General features: G+C 46.0%; 1 protein-coding gene across 3 annotated transcripts in view; it reads right to left on the bottom strand.

Moving 5' to 3' along the window:
* The window catches only part of LOC127583814 (long-chain fatty acid transport protein 2-like), a 44393-nt gene that overhangs the window by 18563 nt on the left and 5727 nt on the right, over positions 1 to 20103 (bottom strand). For all 3 annotated transcript variants that reach the window (XM_052040171.1, XM_052040170.1, XM_052040172.1), the window contains 4 exons: positions 17337 to 17461; positions 9658 to 9852; positions 2228 to 2318; positions 213 to 411 (listed from right to left, as the gene is read on the bottom strand). In XM_052040171.1, the coding sequence (XP_051896131.1) occupies positions 213 to 411; positions 2228 to 2318; positions 9658 to 9852; positions 17337 to 17461 (610 nt within the window). The remainder of the gene's footprint in view (positions 1 to 212; positions 412 to 2227; positions 2319 to 9657; positions 9853 to 17336; positions 17462 to 20103) is intronic.

Here is a 20103-nt window from a genome sequence, read left to right as displayed (position 1 = left end):
CTGACAGAATCCACAGAGAGGCTGCCTACACCCATGCTCACAGGACAGTGAGCTGAAGTTGAGGGAGTGCCTCTCCCTGCCCCACACTCACTGGAGGGCACAGGAGCACTCATAAGGATTACAATTCCACTGATTCGAAAATGAAGTAATGATACTCCGGGGAAAGAGAATCACATTACAGTAATGCGCCACATCGAGCCCAGTTCTCTGACCTGAACGTGTCCCCAATTCGGTCTTGGAAGTAGATGAAGTTGTCATGATCCACCATCATCAGGTCACCACTGTTGAAGTAAACATCTCCCTTGCAGAACACGTCCCTCAGACGCTTTTTCTCAGTCAGGACTTCGTTTCTCACATACCCAGTGAAAGGGGTCTTGGGAGTGATTTTTGCAATGAGAAGCCCAACCTCTCCTGTCAGGACATCATATCAGCAGCAGGTTGGACAGGATATGCCATTTTATTCACCAACTAAATGCTGTAAATACTGCGATCTAGAAGAACACAACTAAATGGCCTCACATGCCGGCTCTGCCATTAATGTCATGGCTGATCTGATCTTGGTCTCAGCTCCTGTCCTCTCTTTAAACCTTACCTCATCTGAACATCAAAAACCTATTTATTTCCATCCCTGAATATGTTCAATGACTCCGCCTCGGGGGCAGAGAATTCCATAAAGTCACAACCTTCTGACACACTCTTCCCCATCTAAATTAGGTGACTGCTTATTGAAACTATGCCTGGAAGTTCTAAATGCCCCACCAGGGGAAGTATCTTCTTGGCACCCACCCTCTGCATTCCCCTCACAATCTGATAGCTTTCAGCAATATCACCTCAGGCCCAACTTGTTCAACCTTTCCTCACTGAACAAGTCCCTTCACCTCAGGACTCAGTAGTGAACCTTCTCTGAATTTCCTACAATGCATGTACACCCTTCCTTGAATACAAACAGAACTGTAGCCTGTCATCCAGATGTAGTCTCCCAGAACTGTAGCCTGTCATCCAGATGTGGTCTCCCAGAACTGTAGCCTGTCATCCAGATGTGGTCTCCCAGAACTGTAGCCTGTCATCCAGATGTGGTCTCCCAGAACTGTAGCCTGTCATCCAGATGTGGTCTCCCAGAACTGTAGCCTGTCATCCAGATGTGATCTCCCAGAATTGTAGCCTGTCATCCAGATGTAGTACAGCTGCAGCAAGCACTCCTTCCCCAAGACAACTAAGACCACCTTCTGCCTACCCCGAGCTCACTTCCCATCTTTTATCTACAGCACAATCTGTAACTTCTCTCCATTTAAGGAATATTTTGCCCTTCTCTTCCAACCAAAGTAGATAACTCACATTTCCCACATTATACTCCAGCTGCCGACTTCCTGCCCATCCAAATAGCCAACCTCTGTAAAATTTCAGGCTCCTTGTGACTCACAGCTGGCAGAGGTGGTGGAATCCAATATAATCACCATATTATCAGACATTTAGACAGAAGCAGCAAGGCACAGAAGGATATTGGCAAGTGGGATTACTGCACTTGGGCAAAAAGGTCAGCATGGATGTGGTGGGCCGAAGGGCCATTTCTCTGCTGCACAACTCTATGACAAAGCATGTGGTGGATTAGCAGCGTCTCCCCAACACCAACATCCACTTCTGCCGCAACAAACGTACTGTGCTCAGTGTGTACCATCTACAAAACACACCGCAGTTACTCACCCAGGCTACTCCAATAGCACCTCCCAAACCCACCACTCTACCACCGAGGACAAGGGCAGTGGGTGCAGGGGAACACCACCACCTGCAGGTTCCCCTCCCAGTCACACACCAACCTGACTTGGAGATGTATCACCATCCTGGAGCCCTACACAATAGTACTGTGGGAGCACCTTCCTCAGAAGGACTGCAGTGGTTCTAGGCAACAGCTCACCACCACCTTCTCGGCAGGTAGAGATAGGCAAGAAATGTTGACATTGCCAGTTTCTAGGTCAGACTGTCATTCCTTGTGGACTTTTAATAAAAAGCCATGTCCTCACTCTCCATGCGGTTGGCAAATGTCACCTCAGCACTTTTCAACGTATCCAAGCAAATCCTTCCCACTCTGCTTTAGACTTCAATTCCAACCAACAACTTACAGGACAATCTTGTGACTGTTTGCTGGACATCGAGATGAAATTTTAGGAACTCACACTGTTAATCTTCGCAAGAGGGAACAATAACTCACACTGCCAGCACAATCTCTTACCTGTAGCTACTTCAATGCAGTAGCCGTTGGCATCTCGCACCGGAGCCTCCAGCTCAGCATCATATTTAACCAGGTGAAAAGGCAGCAACCTCTGGGAGAGGAAACACCAAGGGATGAGCAGAGTGTTAGTAACAGAGCATTGACTCTGTAATGGGAATGTGCAGGATGGGCACATTCCCGAGGATCATAGATCAGGCGCGGGGTGAACAATGGTAATCAGGAGGTGGCCCAAACCCACTGGGTTCACACAGTCTGGTATCAAACATGCCATCACACCTAGAGTGGCCACAGGAAGGGGAGATATCTCAAAGGAGCTCCTTAGGGTGGGGGTAAAGCCTTTTGTTGGAACACGTCAAGGATCCTCATTTCATGGAGACCGCACTGTAGCTTGCACAGCTAATCCTGGTGCATTGTCATTGGCACACGTCCCAGCACAACACAAGGGCAGGAGTCATGTCATATCACACTTACACAGGAGCTCATAGTCTCTGTTGTGCCTGAGAGTCGGCAATTGTTTAGAATCCACATAGAAAACATTTCAGTGCAACCCTGACCCTTTGTACAAACATAGGTTACACAGAAAGCATGTCGATGTTAGGTATGTGTTTGATCAGATTGATTCACACTCCAAACCAATGGCTGGGTGTTACCACAATTGTCCTGCCTACTATATGACGTTCAGTAAGCAGGACAGACGGGAGCAGGCCAGGGAGTGAGGAAGATCTGACACACCTATTGTATTAATTTTAATGCAAGAAACCTGACAGGCAAGGCAGGTGGACTCGGAGCGCGGAGAGGTCGGTGGGACTGGGATATTGTAGCTGTTACAGTGGACTCGGGGCGTGGAGAGGTCGGTGGGACTGGGATACTGTAGCTGATACGGTGGACTCGGGGCGTGGAGAGGTCGGTGGAACTGGGATACTGTAGCTGTTACAGAAACATGGTCAGGGATGGGCAGGACTGGCAGCTCATTGTTCTGGGGTACAGATGCTAAAGGTGTGATAGAGGTGGGTGCAAGAGAGGAGGGTAGGGGGGAGTTTTTTATGATTAGGAAGATCATCACAGCAGAACTTCTAATAAGAAGAGGGTGATCACTTTGATGGGATTGTACTATAGGCCCCTCAGTAGTCACAGAAGGAATTAGATGAGTAAATATGTAGGGAGATGGCAGAGAACTGTAGGAATAATTGGTTTGTAATAGTAGGGGATTTTAACTTCCCTAATGTCGACCGGGACCGCCATAGAGCTAAAGGACTGGATGGGGTGGAATTTAATGTGAGTCCAGGAAAGTTTTCTCAAGCAATATGTAGATGGCCCTACTAGAGAGGGGGGCAACACTGGACCTCCTGTTGGGAAATGGGGCAGGACAAGTGGCTGAAGAGTCAATGGGGGAGCACTTTGGAACCAGTGACCATAATTTGATTAGTTTTAAAATAGTTATGGAAAAAGATAGAACTGGTCCACAGGTTAAAGTCCTACATTGGGGCAAGGCTAAATTTGATGGCATTAGACAGGAACTTGCAGAGGTTGATCGGGAGAGGCTGTTTGCAGGTCTAGGGATGTCTGGCAAGTGGGAGGCTTTAAAAGTGAGATAGGGAGTGTTCAGGGCCAGCATGTTCCTGGCAGAGTGAAGTGTGAGGATGGCAGGGTCAGGGAACGCTGGATGATGAGGAATACCGAGCCACTGGTCAGGAAAAAGGAGGCAGGTATCAGCACCTGGGATCAAGTGATGTAGGAGTGCACGAAGGAAATCAGGAGGGCAGAAAGAGGACGTGAGATGCTCTGGCAGATAAGGTGAAGGAGAATCCCAAGAGATTCTGTAAGAACATTAAGAGCAAAAGAGTAACTCGGGAGAGACTGGAGCTCCTGAATGATCAGTGTGGCCGTCTGTGTGTGGAGCCACGGGAGATGGGTGAGATCTTAAATGAATATTTCTCATCTGTATTTACTGTGGAGAAGGTCAGGCAAGTTTGAGAATTCAGGGAAGAGAACAGTGATGTCCTGAAACATATCCACATTACAACAGAGGAGGTGCTGGCAGTCTTAAAGCGCATGAAGGTGGATAAATCCTCAGGGCCTGACCAAGTGTATCCCAGGACATTGTGGGAACCTAATGAAGAAATTACTGGGGCCCTGGCAGAGATATTGTGTCGTCGTTAGCCACAGGTGAGGTACCAGAAAATTGAAGAGTGGCGAATGTTGTGCCTTTGTTTAAAAAGGGCTGCAAGGACAAGTCAGGGAACTACAGGCTGGTGAGCCGAACATCAGTGGTGGGAAAGATACTGGAGGGGATTCTGAGGGACAGGATAGGGATGATCAGCATGGCTTTGTGAGTGAGAAATCGTGTCTCTCAAATTTAATTTTTTTGAAGAGGTGACCAAGACGGTTGACATGGTGTAGGGTGGTAGATGTTGTCAGCATGGACTTTAGCAAGGCCTTTGACAAGGTCCCACATGGGAGGATGGTCTGAAATGTTAGATCACATGGGATCCAAGGTGAGCTAGACAATTTGATACAAAGTTGGCTTGTTGGTAGTGGAGGGTTGTTTTTCAGATTGGAGGCCTGTGACCAGTGCTGTGCCACAGGGATTGGTGCTGGGTCTACCGTTGTTTGTCATCCATATTAATGGTTTGGATGAGAATGTACACAGAACAGTATAGCACAGTACAGGCCCTTTGGCCCACAATGTTGTGCCGAACTATATGAACACCTACTCCATGATCAGTCTAACCCTTCCCTCCTGCACAGCCCATAACCCTCTATTTTCCTTACATCCATGTGCCTATCTGAGAGTCTTTAAATGTCCCTATAGTATCACCCTCTACCATCACCCCTGGCAGCATGTTCCAGGCACCCACCACTCTGAGTAAAGAACCTACCTCTAACATCTCCCCTGAACATTCCCCTTCTGACCTTAAATGGATGTCGTCTGGTAGTTGGCCATTGCCGCCCTGGGGAAATGGTGCTGGCGGTCCACTCTATCTATGCCCCTCAATCTTATACACCTCTATCAAGTCGCCTCTGATCCTGTGTCGCTCCAAAGAGAAAAGCCCTAGCTCCCTCAACCTGTCGTCATAAGACATTATCTCCAATTGAGGCAGACCCTAGTAAATCTCCTCTGCACCCTCGCTAAAGCTTCCACATCCTTCTGTGATGAGGTGACCAGAACTGAACACAACACTGTAAGTGTGATCTAACCAGAGCTTTATAGAGCCGCAATATTACCTCGTGGGTCTTGAACTCAATCACCCGATTAGTGAAGGCCAGCATACCATACGCCTTCTTAACCAACCTATCATTTTTCCCAAAGTGTATCACTTCACACTTTTCCAGATTGAACTCCATCTACCACTTCTCCACCCAACTCTGCATCCTGTCTATATCCTCCTGTAACCTACGACAACCTTTTACACTATCCACAACACCTCCAACCTTTGTGTCATCTGCAAACTTACTAACCCATCCCCCCACTTCCTCATCCAAATCTTTTATAAAAAGCACAAAGAGTAGAGGTCCCAGAACAGATCCCTGCGGAACACCACTAGTCACCAACCTTCAGGCTAAATATTCTCCATCTACTACCACCCTCTGCCTTCTGTGAGCAAGCCAATTCCAAATCCATGCAGCCAAGTTTCCATGGATCCCATGCCTCATGACTTTCTGGATGATGGTAGGCTCATCCAGAAAGTCATGAGGCATGGGATCCATGGAACCTTGTCAAACGCCTTATTAAAGTCCATATACACCACATCCCCTGCTCTACCTTCATCTATTTCTTTTGTCACCTCCTCAAAAAACTCAGTTAGGCTTGTGACGCATAACCTGCCCTGCCCCTCACAAAGCCATGCTGACTATCTCTAATAAGACCAGGCTTCTCCAAATGCTCGTAAATCCTGTCCTAAGAATCCTCTCCAATAGCTTGCCCACCACTAATGCAAGACTCATTAGTCTATAATTCCCATGATTATCCCTATTACCTTTCTTGAATGAGTGAACAACATTTGCCATCCTCCAATCCTCTGGTACCACTCCTGTGGCCAGAGAGGATGCAAATATCATTGTCAATGCCCCAGCAATCTCTTCCCTCGCCTCCCATTGTAACCTGGGGTATATTCCGTCAGGTCCTGGGGACTTATTGATCCTAATGTTTTTCAGAAGCTCCAACACTACCTGTTTCTCAAACTCAACATGCTCAAGCACATTAGCCTATTCTACGCTGACCTCACATTCAACCAAGTCCCTCTCCCTAGTGAACACTGAAGCTAAGTATTCATTAAGGACCTCCCCTACCTCCTCTGTCTGCAGGCACATGTTTCCCCTTTTATCCCTGAGCGGTCCAACCCTCACTCTAATCATCCTTCTGTCCCTCACATACGTGTAGAACTCCTTGGGGTTTTCCTTAATCCTACTTGCCAAGGCCATCTCATGTCCTCTTCTCAAAAGCCCTGCCTGATTTTTGCTTCCTAAAGCTCAAGTATGTTTCTTCCTTCTTCTTGACTAAATGTTCCACCTCTCTGCCAACCATGGTTCCTTTAACCTCCCATTATTCCCCTGTCTCAGTGGGACAAACTGATCCAGAACCTCATGCGAGTGCTCCCAAAACAACCTCCACATTTCTTCTGTGCAATTCCCCAAGAACATCTGTTCCCAATTTATGCTCCCAAGATCCTGTCTAATACTATCATAATTAGCCCTTCCCCAATTAAAAACTTTCCCATATTGTCTGCTCCTATTCCTGTCCATGGCTTCCCTAACCACATAACCATGGTTACTAAGTTTGTAGATGACACCAAAATTGGTGGTATAGTGGACAGTGAAGCTCATCTAAGATGACAACAGGATCAAGATCAACTGGGAAAGTGGGCCAAGGAATGGCAGATGGAATTTAACTCAGACACATGTGAAGTGTTGCCCTTTGGTCATTTAAGCTTGGGCAGGACTTACACAGTAAAGAACGGGGCTCTGGAGAGTATTGTAGAACAGCGAGACCTAGGGGTACAGGTACTTAGTTCCCTGAAAGTGGCAACACAGGTAGACAGGGTGGCGAAGAAGGTATTTGGCACTCTGGCCTTCATCGGTCAGAACATTGAGTACAGGAGTTGAGACATCATGTTGCAGCTGAACGACATTGGTGAGACCACACTTGGAGCATAGTGTGCAGTCACCCAGCTATAGGAAAGATGTCATTAAGCTGGAAAGGGTGCAGAAAAGATTCACAAGGATGATACAGGGACTGGAGGTCTTGAGTTGTGAGCTACTGGGTAGGCTGAGGCTTTATTCCCTGGAGTGTAGGATGCTGCAGGGCGAATAGGAGAGGGATATGGGTCAAATGTAGCCAAATTAGACTAGCTCAGGTAGGCAACTTGGTCGGCATTGAGGAGTTGGGCCGAAGGGCCTGCTTCCATGCTGTACAACTCTATGTAAAGAAAAAACATACCATACAGTTCCGTTTTATACTGAAAGTGGGCAGAGGAAAAGCGATGGGAGAGTTGGGTTCCTGCTCCTTAGGGCTTGGTCTCTCTCAATCTGAGCAAGGGTTGGGGAGTGAAACCTTTACCCAGTTCCTGAGGACTACCAGGCAACCAGTAATAGACCCTGCAGTGGGTTTGTTGGAAATGAGTTGGAGGAGAAGGTTCAGTCCACAAATTCCTACAATTGCTGTTCTGGGAAAGCTATTAATGTGTTTGTTGTCCTGACTTGGTTGTTGTCCTGACTTGGCAACAACGGAAGTGGAATCTATACCTGATGCACGTGTTCCAGACTGAGGATTCAGCATGATGTACAACAGGTCAGATTTACTCCAAAATCATGAACTCCTACAAGTTAATAACCATGGATACGAACAGAACCTTTGGGTGACCTGTCGATAATTCTACTTTTTTGTCAAAGGTCCATTAGTAGCTTTCCCCAGACAAATCAGGCCTCTGTGGGTATCGTTCAGTGAGATCACCTTACACGTCCACTCTTACCGAGAGGAGGGCCAACCTTCCTCACCTCACCTCTGCTAAGGAGACACCGGCCTGGATTTCACTGTCGTGGCCAAGCGACAGTGGATCTGCTGACACAAAGGTCTGCCTCAACATCTGGCCACCACTCTGGTGTGTTTTTTGTTAACATACAAACATTGGTTTTGTTGACTTAACATGTTTACTTAAAATAGAACTTAGGGATAAATGACCATAGAATTGATTTAGCAATATGTGCTAGGCTTGCAATGTCCCCAGGCCAACTTCATCCAGAGATTTGAACTGATTTCATGACCTTGACTTAACATGATAAAGTTGAAAAATTTCAGTGGCTAAAATGGGGAGGGTAGTAATGGGGAACTCCCACCATCAAACGGAAATTCTTTCCAACCAAAGTCCATATTTCAGATCAATAGAGCCTATTCTCAAGGGCATTTCTCCTTGTATTTTGCCTTTTTCATTCATTATGCTGCTTGAAAGGCAATCATCAGGGGAAGCAATTTAACATGATTCAGAATCAGATTCTAAGGATGCAGCATAGGGGGAATAACCAGGATACAGGATCAGGATCACCATTCCCCTGGTCAGCAATGACAGGCCAAATCCTTTACCGAAAGGATTGTGAACTTTTGGAGTCCCTCCTTCCTGTGAATTCCCAGTCACTGAGCATGTACGAAGCTGAGCCGACTGGCGTCGGTACGACCGGGGGAGTGAAGGGATTCAAGGGATCAGGCAGGACAGTGAACGAGGTTGTGGATTGGAAGTGACCTCAGTGAGGGGTGCAGTCGTCACCAGATGTCAGATGACCTCCTGCTTTGGTTCCTGTTATCCTCTTGTTGAACCAGTTGGTTGTATTTGGACCAGCAGATAACATTTCTACACAGGGAAAATCTTAATGAGATTGGTGGTGGTAAAATTTCATGTAAACCATTCCTCCTCCTGAAATGGAACTTGGTACTGACATTAGTTAGACTCCTCCTTCTTGGGAAGTAAAAACTTTAATGCTAAGACAATAACTATAAAGTTCCCAACTATCAAATGTGTCCAGTAGCAACACGTTTAATAGAATGAGGTCATTCATTCAGTTGACCATGAGGAGGAATTCTGGGCACCTATTGGTTCTACTAAAGTTAAAAAAAAGCTACAGAATCAGTTCACCTGCGGCTCTTTCGACACAGGTTCACTGTAAACCAGATTTGCTGCATTAAAATGCCTTTTTTTAAGAAGAGAAAAGGAAGGCCTTATGTTGAAGCACATCCAACAGGAACAGAAAGATCACCTGAGCTGTATGGAGATGGTCAAATGGAGCCACAGGCTGTCTCTCTGAATGAACCAGCTCTATAAATGTGACTGCAACAGAAGTGACACAGCGACATCCAAGGGAATATTACCCAAGGAAGCAATGTGGAAATAAGTAAATTTCACTTCCTCATACATACGGTGAACCAGCAGCCAGTTCCTTACCTTACTGATGAAGTTTATCCGTCCTGCTGCACCGATCTTTCCCACATAGTTCATGAAGCCAATGTTACCTTCTGTGGCACCATAAAATTCACAGATGTGGATGTTTCCAAATCGGTTTATAAACTCCTTCCAGACATCCGCCCGAGCACCGTTCCCTACTGCTATCCGCACCTTGTGTTCCTGCTCGTTGCTCCTCTACAAACAAAACTCAATCAATAAAATGAAACAAAGGAATGCATTTTAATTTAGACAGAGAAATCAGGCTCTAGTCGTGAATGTAGAAGGAAGATTACTTCCAAGCCTCAGGTACCCCCAGCACCCACCTACTGCAACCCTTGCCACATCACTATCGTGGTTACATTTTCAAAACTCCTTCATTGCCCGTAATGTGCTCGGAGATGTTGTAAGATTGTGAAAGAAACTATCGAAATGTAAATCCTTCCTCTTCCTGACATTGGCTGCTGGTGTAAACAATTGCCCAGTTGTGTTCTACCCACATGATGCAGAACACGTGGGCACAGATAGGGTAGGTAGTTGGAAATGTTTCCCCAAAGCAGAGGTGTCTAAAATCAGAGTTTAAGATAAGAGGTAAGAAGGCACCCAAGGAGGGACCTTTTCACCCAAAGGTTGATTGTAATTCAAGTAGTCATCTAGAAAAAAACGACAATGATGCTGGAGGAACTCAGTAGGCCAGGCAGCATCTGTGGAGAAAAGCAGGCGGTCAACATTTTGGGTCAGGACCCTTCTTCAGGACTGAAGATGGTAAAGGTGGAAGCCCAATATATAGGAGGGAAAAGCAGAGCAGTGATAGGTGGACAAAAGAGGGGAGGTGGGGTGGGCACAAGGTGGTGATAGGTAGATGCAGGTAAGAGATAGTGATAGGCAGGTGCGGGGGAGGAGGGGAGAGCAGATCCACTGGGGGATGGGTCAAAGGTAAGGAGAGAAAGGAAAAAAGGGCGTGTAGAAAAAGAGAGGCTAGGAAAGGGAAGAAAAGAGGAGGCATGGTTGGAGCGGTGTGGTGGGGGGGGGGGGGAGAAAGGGGTGTGGGGATTACTTAAAGTGGGAGAATTCAATGTTCATGCTGTTAGGCTGCAAGGTTCCAAGACGGAAAATGAGGTGCTGTTCCTCCAGCTTGAGGAGTGAACCAGGGAGTCGTGGAGAGAACAGTCCCTGTGAAAGGCAGAAAGGGGTGGGGAGGGGAAGATATGCTCGGTGGGGGGGTCCCGTTGGAGATGGCGGAAGTGGCGGAGAATGATGTGTTGGATACGTCCAAACAGTCCTTTCAGGTGAGACAAAGTGTATCCAACACATCATTCTCCACCACTCACCTGCACCGCCCCTAATATCATCTACTGCATTTGGTGCTCTAAGTGTGGCCTCCTCTACATTGGTGAGACCAAACACAGACTAGGTGACTGCTTCATAGAGCACCTGCGCTCTGCCCGTAACTGTGATCTGTATCTCCCCGTTGCCAGTCGCTTCAACTCCCCATCCCACACTATCACTGATATGTCAGTCCTCTGCCTCCTCCACTGCCAGAATTCCAAGCACAAACTGGAGGAACAGCACCTCATTTTCCGTCTTGGAACCTTGCAGCCTGACGGCATGAACATTGAATTCTCCCACTTTAAGTAATCCCCATAATGCCCCTCGCCCCATGCTGCTTCTTCCCTTTCCTAGCCTCTCTTTTACTACATGCCCTTTTTTCCTTTCTCTCCTTACCTTTGACCCATCCCCCGGTGGATCAGCTCTCCCCTCCTCCCCCGCACCTGCCTATCACTATCTCTTACCTGCATCTATCACCACCCTGTGCCACCCCACCTCCCCTCTTTTGTCCACCTATCACTGCTCTGCTTTTCCCTCCTATATATCGGGCTTCCCCTTTTCCTATCTTCAGTCCTGAAAAAGGGTCCTGACCCGAAACATTGACCGTCTGCTTTTCTCCACGGATGCTGCCTGGCCTGCTGAGTTCCTCCAACATTAGAGTGTTTTTCATCCAGATTCCAGCATCTGCTGTCCTTTGTTTCTCTAGTTATCTAGAAACTTGTTAAACGTCGTGAGAGTCTCTGCCTGCATCACTCCTTTAGGCAGTGTGTGCCGTGTGGTGGAGGTAGACACTCTCACAACACTTAACTAGTTTCTATAGAAGTACTTGAATTGCCGGCATAAAAGGCTACAACCAAATGCTGGTAAATGGAATCAGTGTAGATAGGATAATGGTCAGCATGGACAAGGTGGGCTGAAGGGTCTTTTTCTGGCCGTATGACTCTACAACAAACCCAAACCAGGTCATTACCGTCCAATTAGCTTTCTAATCCTGGAAACAAGTTACTGAACCCAACACATCAGTGCAGGGTCCCCAGAGAAGACTGTTGCTGCATCAGTGACCATCTGTGGTAAGACACTGACAATTCAAACATCAGCCATGAGCTGCAAGGGAAGGGTAACACTGCCAACCCCTCTGCCTGACCCTCAACAGCATCACCACCACGGAGTATTCCTCCACTAATACCATGGACCGGGAGTTTCACAGACCATGCACGTACAGAAAGTCTGGCTCTCCTATAAGCCACAGTTCAGCTGCTGAGCACGTGTGATGGATCACTCACTGCTCTCCCAGACACTGCCTGCAGGGAGCAAACACCACTGTGATCAGTTCACTGGTCTGGTGACCCCTCTCCCTCTGTGCCCCCAGAAACTGCAGCCTCCAGCAGGAAAAGGTTACAGTGATGTTATGCTATCCCCCAGCCCCCCCCAACACCATGACCCCCACTGTGGAGTCAAAGGAACTTCCTTTGCACACCTCCACATCACAGACTGCCCCGACTTGATCTTCATTATCCCTTCGTCACAGAAATCCACAGCTCAGTTCTCACTGGAAGCACCAACAGCACAGCCTTAAGTCAGCCAGAAGGGGGTCCTCTGCTCCCTTCCCAGTGGGAATCTATGTGAAGGCTGATCAATGGCCCACATCCCCACACACCAATGCTGACAAACAGCCCCTTCCATTACAGAACACAAACAAAAGTCAGAAAAGTCTGGATGCTGGATATCCAAATGTAAAGAGAATGTTGGAGATACTCAGCAGGTCAGGCAGCATTTGTGGAGAAAGAGTTAACATTTCATGGTGATGACCTTTCATCAGAACTGGAGAAAATTGAAAATGTAGGTTTTACCCGGGGGGGGGGGGGGGGGGTGGGGGGAGAGAGAACAAAAGGAAAAGGGTGGGAGGCAGGAAGACTGACTGACGGGGGGGGGGGGGGGGGGGGGGGTGATGCAAGGTTACAGGGGACCGTGCAGCCAATGGGAGAAGCTACATCACCAAAATTACCAAAATGAACTACCATGAACGTTGAAAGTCTGTAATAAAGTTGCTGTTTATCATGAATTAAACCTAATACCGAGACTGTAAGACTGCCAGGTACCCAGACAGAAGGCAGGGAGCTGTTCCTCGAAAACAATTTGAGCTTTGCAGCAATGGTGTAGGAGATGATGGATAGAGATCAGTGCAGGAGTGAGGTGGATAATTGAGAATGACAGGCAACAGGAAGCTCAGGATCATACAGAGAGAACGTTCTTGCACAGTTTCCAGTCCTCAGTGTGCAGGAGACTCCACTGTGCGCCACGAATAACTTACAAGGTTGAATTTGCTCAGGTAAATTGCTGCTTCACACAGAAACCATTTGGGTCCCCGGAGAAGGTACAAAGGGTTGCATTGGAAAGTGCTGTGGGACCCACAACAAAAACGATTCTCCATTTGGATCTGACATCAGGCTTTGGAAACTGACTGTGAGGAGACTGTAACTATAGCAACCATGAAGGAGTGGGAATCCCAGTGTAGGATGATCCCCATTTCTGGGAGTAGATGAGTTGCATTCACCATCAATGTGCATCATGCACGGTTGTCTGCACCTTCCGCTGCATTAGGCCAACACTCAACATTCACTAGAAACTAAATTTGAAATCTGACCTCCTTAAACGAGAGGTGTGCCTTTCTCCTCTCGGAACGTTGGATGTCAGCAGAAGAAAGGGCTCAGACTCTACTCACACTGTCAGTAAAGCAGCAGGGAGGAGGCAAGAGAAGCCACAGGAATACTGGCAGATGAGGTCACACTGGAGTCTCTATCTCACTGCCCCACCTCTGTCTCCCACATAGAAATCTCCCTCAGCTGGGCATCTCCAAAGACACCACAGTTCACCAGATTCTTCCAAATTTCCCACTCCCCACGTTTGCCTGTTAGGAATACACTGCAGATCCCAAGGAAATTGTTAAATCCAATAAACAGCGTAAATATCCAGGAAACTACAAACTTTCCCACAGCTAAATGTTTGGCTCAGAATACCACAGAGCTGAAAAATACAGCCCAACTCTTGTACAAGTTGTCCTGTTGCCAGACTTTTATTGTTAACCTCACAGTGGGACTGGGCAATGCTATCTGCCAACTTCAATTTCATACCATAAACAACCTCAAACTCCGTTTAACACTGAGGACTTGGGCTGGAGGCTGGAAATCTTTTGCCCTCCTCTACTTTGCAATCTCTCACAGAGGAAGCCGCAAGGCTTTACACAGAGGATTTCACAAAGGTTAGGATGGTATTGGACTTTTTTTTTGGTCCAATTGTGTTCTTACTTGTATAATTTTGTATAATTTATGTTTTTCTTGTGAATGTTGTGTATCTGATGCTACATGTCTGTGATGCTGAAGCAAGTAAATTTTTCATTGTGCATCTGTGTACTTGTGCATATGACAATAAACTCGACTTTGACTTTGATATTGTAATGTTAAAAGGAAAAGACTTCCTCCTTCCAACGCTGTGGTTTTCTGGTGTTGTAACATTTTGTTCATGCTGAAACCTCAGAATTTGACTCTTGTCACATGATGCACATTGTACAACAGGGAAGTTCTGTTAAACACAAACAGCATTCAGAAAGGGTGGGAACATTTTAAAGAGGGTGCAGAGAATAATTAGTGGAAAAATGTCAACTGGGGTGTCAGGTGATAAATGACAGACGTTCACTATTATCTGAAGATCAGGTGAGATCTCTTGATGTATCTGCCATCATTTACCTCTCAAATAGAACACTACACCGGATTAACAGGTTAATAACTGCATTAGTATTTTTGGAAACTTGTGCACACAGTAGCTGTCATGGGAACACTTTGAAAAACATTTCACCCATATGAGTCACTTGGAGCATTCCAGGACTCAGTGGCACTGTGCCCACTAACTTATTCAGAGTGTAAAATCTCAGTGGTGAAACGTAGGAACAATACGTCAATGTGCCAGTGCGGTACACCGGGCAGAGCTTGACCAGGTGAGACAGGAATGTCAGTTTGAAGCTTTGTGCCAAGAGAAGATGGGGGTCTGTTAGGTTTACAGCAAAATAAGGAATCATTAGTGGTCTTTTGTCCCTGATCTCACACAATGTCTGTCAAATTAAGGTAAAATCAGTCAAAAGCTTTTCAAGCTTGGATAATAATTAAGACTAAAATTACATGCTACCAAAAATCCATTCTGTCTTCTACTTGATTCCATCTTTTTCAGCCCTTTGTCACCCACCTATGACCTTCATTTGTTAGTCCACTCTAACAACTGGTGGATAACTAGAGATAAACACAAACAAACGAGCAGCATTCCTGCTTACGTCCTCTCCTTCGTTCCTTTATGTGCAATATTTCAGTGCTTCTCTGTTCTTGTATTCAATACAGGCCAGTACCTCCATGTACCTTCTTAATAACCTATCCACCTGTCACACTGCCATCAGGAGTCTGAGGACATGCGTTTTACTGTCCTTCTGTTCCTCCACACATTATAGTACCTCATCATTTATTGTGTATTCCCCTGTCTACACTGCCCCATCTCACATTTCTGCCCACTTGACTTCCACTTGCCACTCTCCTGCCCACCTAATCAGCCATTACCACAGGACAATTTTTGTGTCATCGTCGAATTTCTTAATCATACCCAAACATTTAGTATTTGATATTCACCATGAAAAACAAGGGACTTAACATCTAGACCCACGGAATCTCACTGCAAATGGTCCTCCATAACATCTGAAAACCATCACCCTTGATTGCTGCCCCGACCATGAGCCCCAAGAATCTTTCCTGATAACTCCTTCCAGCTGTTCAGATTCATTCAATTAATTCATAAATTTCAAACTTGCTCTTAATTTTATCTTTAATAACCTGAAGACTGACATTTAGTAAGGCATTTGACAAGGTCCCTTGAGGCAGGCTGATCCAGAAGATTAAGATGTATGGGATACATGGTGACTTGGTAGCTTGGATTCAGAATTAGCTTATCCGTAGAAGTCAGAGGGTAGTGGTAGAAGGGTGTTATTCTGGCTGGAGGTCCTTGAGTAGTGGTGTTCTGTAGGGATCAGTGCTGGGACCTCTGTTGTTTGTAATCTATATAAGTGACTGGAATGAAAATGTAGATGGGCTGGTTAATAAGTGCAGACAACACAAAAGTTGGTGGTATAGTGGACAGTGAAGAAGCTTGTCAAAGGAAACAATAGGATATGGATCAGTTACCAATTTGGGCAGAGAAATGGCAGATGGAGTTTAATCCAGGCAAGTGTGAGTTTGGGAGGTCATGGGAAAGAAGAAAGTACACAGTTAATGGCAGGATCCTTAACAGTGTTGATGATCAGAGGGATCTTGGGGTCCAAGTCCATAGCTCCCTGAAAGTGGCCACGCAAGTAGATAGGGTGGTAAAGAATGAATACGGTTTACTGAATACAAGACTCAAGAAGTCACGTAGCAGTTTTATAAAACTTTGTTTCAGCTGCACTTTGTATTCTGTGTGGTCCTGGTCACCTCATTACTGGAAGGTTGTGGAGGCTTTGGAGTGGGTTCAGAAGAGGTTTACCAGGATGCTGCCTGGATTAGAGGGTATTAGCTAAAAGGAGAGGTTGGACAAACTTCTTTATGAAATTATGAGAGGCATAAACAGTCAGAATCTTTTCTACCAGGGTGGAAATGTCAAACTCTAGAGGCATAGATTTAAGGTGAGAGGAGGAAATTTGTTGGGCCAATATTTTTTTTCAACTCAGAGTGCCTGGAACACGCTGCCAGGGGTGGTAGTGGAAGCAGATATGATAGCAATGTTTAAGAGGTCTTTAGATGGGCAGATGAATGTGCAGGGAATGGAGGGATATGGACCATGTGCAGGCAGAATGGATTGGTTTGTCATCATGGTCAGCACACACATTGTGGGCTGAAGGGCCTGTTCCTGTTCTGTTCTCACGAAAGGTCATTGACCCGAGATGGTAACTCTGCTCCTGTCTCCACAGTTGCTGCCTCTCATGTTCAACATTTCCAGCATTTTCTGTTTCTTTCTAGTTAAACTGCTCATTGCCATTCTATTCTCTGTTCAATTTAATATCTACCACATCTCCATCCATTAACCCCAGTGCTTTGGTCTGCTAACACGCCTATATGGTACCTTGATGAATGCCACTTTTTTTGGACATTAAGGGAACCAATGTTTACGGGAATAGTCCTTGATATGGAAGATCAGACACGATGAACGGCGGCAGACTCAGGAGGTGGAGGGGCTTCTGGTGGGGAATGGGGCTGATGGGATTATACCACCAGGAGCCAGTATAAATGGGTCAAATGGCCTCTTGTCCCGTAACAATTCTGATTCCATGAACCAGCCTGACTTACCTTTGGAACATTGCAGAGATAGCGTAGCAGCTCCCCAATATACTGGAAAACCGTTACATTGTACTTTCGACAGTCATCCCAGAACTGGCTGGCAGAGAACTTCCGACGCAAGACAACAGTCGCACCTGTGTCGTGGACATGGAGCGAAGCAGGAAAAAATACCATCACTTCTCTTTTTGTCTCTGTGAAAATAATAACTCTTGCCATATGTAAAAGATATTGCTGGTTAAGGACAGCCCAGGGTTCGTAACACGACTCAACCTGCCCAAACTGATTCATTGTCAAACAGGGACAGGACACATACAGCGCTAAGGAACGTCGATGAACAGAGGGGCCTTACGGCTCAAGTTCATAGTTCCCTGAAAGTGGCAACACAGGTAGACAGGGTGGTGAAGGCAGCACACGGCACGCCTGCCTTCATAAGTCAAGGCAGAGAACATAAGAGTTGGGAAGTCATGCTGCGATTTTACAAAACACTGGCTAGACCACACTTGCAGTATTGTGTGTCATTCTGGACACTACACTGTAGAGAGGATGTGATTGCGCTGGAGAGGGTGCACAGGAGATTCACCAGGATGTTTTGTGGACTAGGGACTTTAGTTATGGGGAGAGATTAGAGAGGCTGGGCTTGTTTTCCCTGGAGCGAAGGAGACTGAAGAGTGATAAGGTTTCTTTATGAGTCACATGTACATCGAAACACAGTGAAATACATCTTTTGCCTAGAGTGTTCTGGGGGCAGCCCGCAAGTGTCGCCACGCTTCTGGCGCCAACATCACATGCCCACAACTTCCTAACCCGTACATCTTTGGAATGTGAGAGGAAACTGGAGCACCCGGAGGAAACCCATGCAGACACGGGGAGAACGTACAAACTCCTTACAGACAGCGGCCGGAATTGAACCCGGGTCGCTGGTGCTATAATAGCATTACTCTAACTGCTACACTACCGTGCCTGCCAAAGGTGTATAAAATTATTATTAATATGGCAGATAGATTGAATCTCTTATGTGAAAGAGGTATTGAAAACAAGAGGGCACAGATTTAAGGCAAGAGGAAGGAGTTTTTATTTTACATAGAGAGTGGCTGATATCTGGAACTTGCTGTCAGAGAAGGTAGTGGAGTTAAATACAATTAATACATTTAAGAAGCATTTAGATAGGCACTTGAATAGGCAAAACATAGAAGGATATGGAACCAATGTGGGCAAATGGGATTCGTGTAGATGGGCCAAAAGGTCAGCATAGATGTGGTGGGCCGAAGGGCCTGTTTCCGTGCTGTACAACTCTGACTCTAAGACAACAATGTCTTCATCACAGGAATCAACATTGTGAACCTTCTCTGCACCACCTCCAATGCAAGTCTACCCCACTTTAAATAGAGACCAAATTGTACAGAGTACTCCAGGCGTGAATGCTTTAGCAAGGCTTCCCTACTTTTATATTGGATTCCTCGCCATCAAGGGTTTGCCTCCTTAATGACTCAGTGTACCTGCAACATTCCATCCACGTTTCTCGGAACTGCGGCTGTATGAAGGTGGATAGGCTGGACCATACATTCTCTCCAGCTGGGAACGATTAACACACTACTGTCCTTTTTGTCATCAGATATTTGGAACTTTTAAGTTGACTGTGACTGATGAATGGGTTTTGGTTTCATTAGCATGCTTATAATGTACTGGGACTGATAATTTCTGTTACCTAGTGAGAACAATGCAAACAGTGCAGCACCAGATCAAACAGAAGTAGAAATCAGAGCTAAAACAATGGCAACTTTTCTGAATTAGAACCCAGCACTTTTGACTATGATCTCTGAAGGGGTAGTTAATTTTTCAAGTCAATTTATGCTTTTGCAGAAGACTGACTAAACAAGTGGCATATTTCAGGATATATTGTTTCATTAGGTCTTTGTGCATGTACACCATAGAAAACAGAACAATCTGACCAGTTCTCCCACTCACTACCAAATGAACCATTGAAAACAGTTTCAGCAAGTTAGCAAGTAGCAAGGGAGTAGATTTCACTAATGGACCAAGTGTGTACCTGAGGCCAAGGAGCAAGGTGCCTGGGGTTTAACAATCAACGCTTTAATTACTGTGTGGATGCCTCTGGTATTCACCTTGCTTTGTTCCAAGATTACCATGCAATCCCTTAGTTATTTTGGTATTATGTCCCTGCTAATTATAAGTGTTAGAAACTGATACCTGCACTTCTTTAAAAATCAGTTTTTATAGTGTCTATATTATAGAAGGCACTGGTGAGAGTGCAAAACAGGTTTACAAGGCTGATACTAGAGATATGAAGTTATAGTTCCAGGAAGGGGTGGAGATCCATATCCTTCTATGGCTTGCCTATTCAAGTGCCTATCTAAATGCTTCTTAAATGTATTAATTGTATTTCACTACCTCCTCTGACAGCAAGTTCCAGATATCAGCCACTCTCTATGTAAAATAAAAACCTTCCTCTCACCTTAAATCTGCGCCCTCTTGTCTTTGATACCTATCACATAAGAGATTCAATCTACCTGCTATTATTGTTCTCTCCATCTTTACCCCCAAAGGAAGTGGTAGAGGCGGGTACAATTAGAATACTTAAAGGACATTTAGACAGGTACATGGATAGGAAAGGTTTAGAGGGATATTGACCAAACGTGGACAAATGAGACTAGTTCAGATGAACACCTTGGTCGGCATGGATGAATTGGGCCGAAGGGCCCGTTTCTGTGCTGTGTGACTTTTTGACCACTGATAGGTGGGTGACAGTCCTACACAG

This window comes from Pristis pectinata, chromosome 28, assembly GCF_009764475.1.
Source record: "Pristis pectinata isolate sPriPec2 chromosome 28, sPriPec2.1.pri, whole genome shotgun sequence".
Taxonomy (NCBI): Eukaryota; Metazoa; Chordata; class Chondrichthyes; order Rhinopristiformes; family Pristidae; genus Pristis; species Pristis pectinata.
Note: the sequence above shows the minus strand (reverse complement) of the source record. Positions and strands in the feature narration are given on the sequence as shown.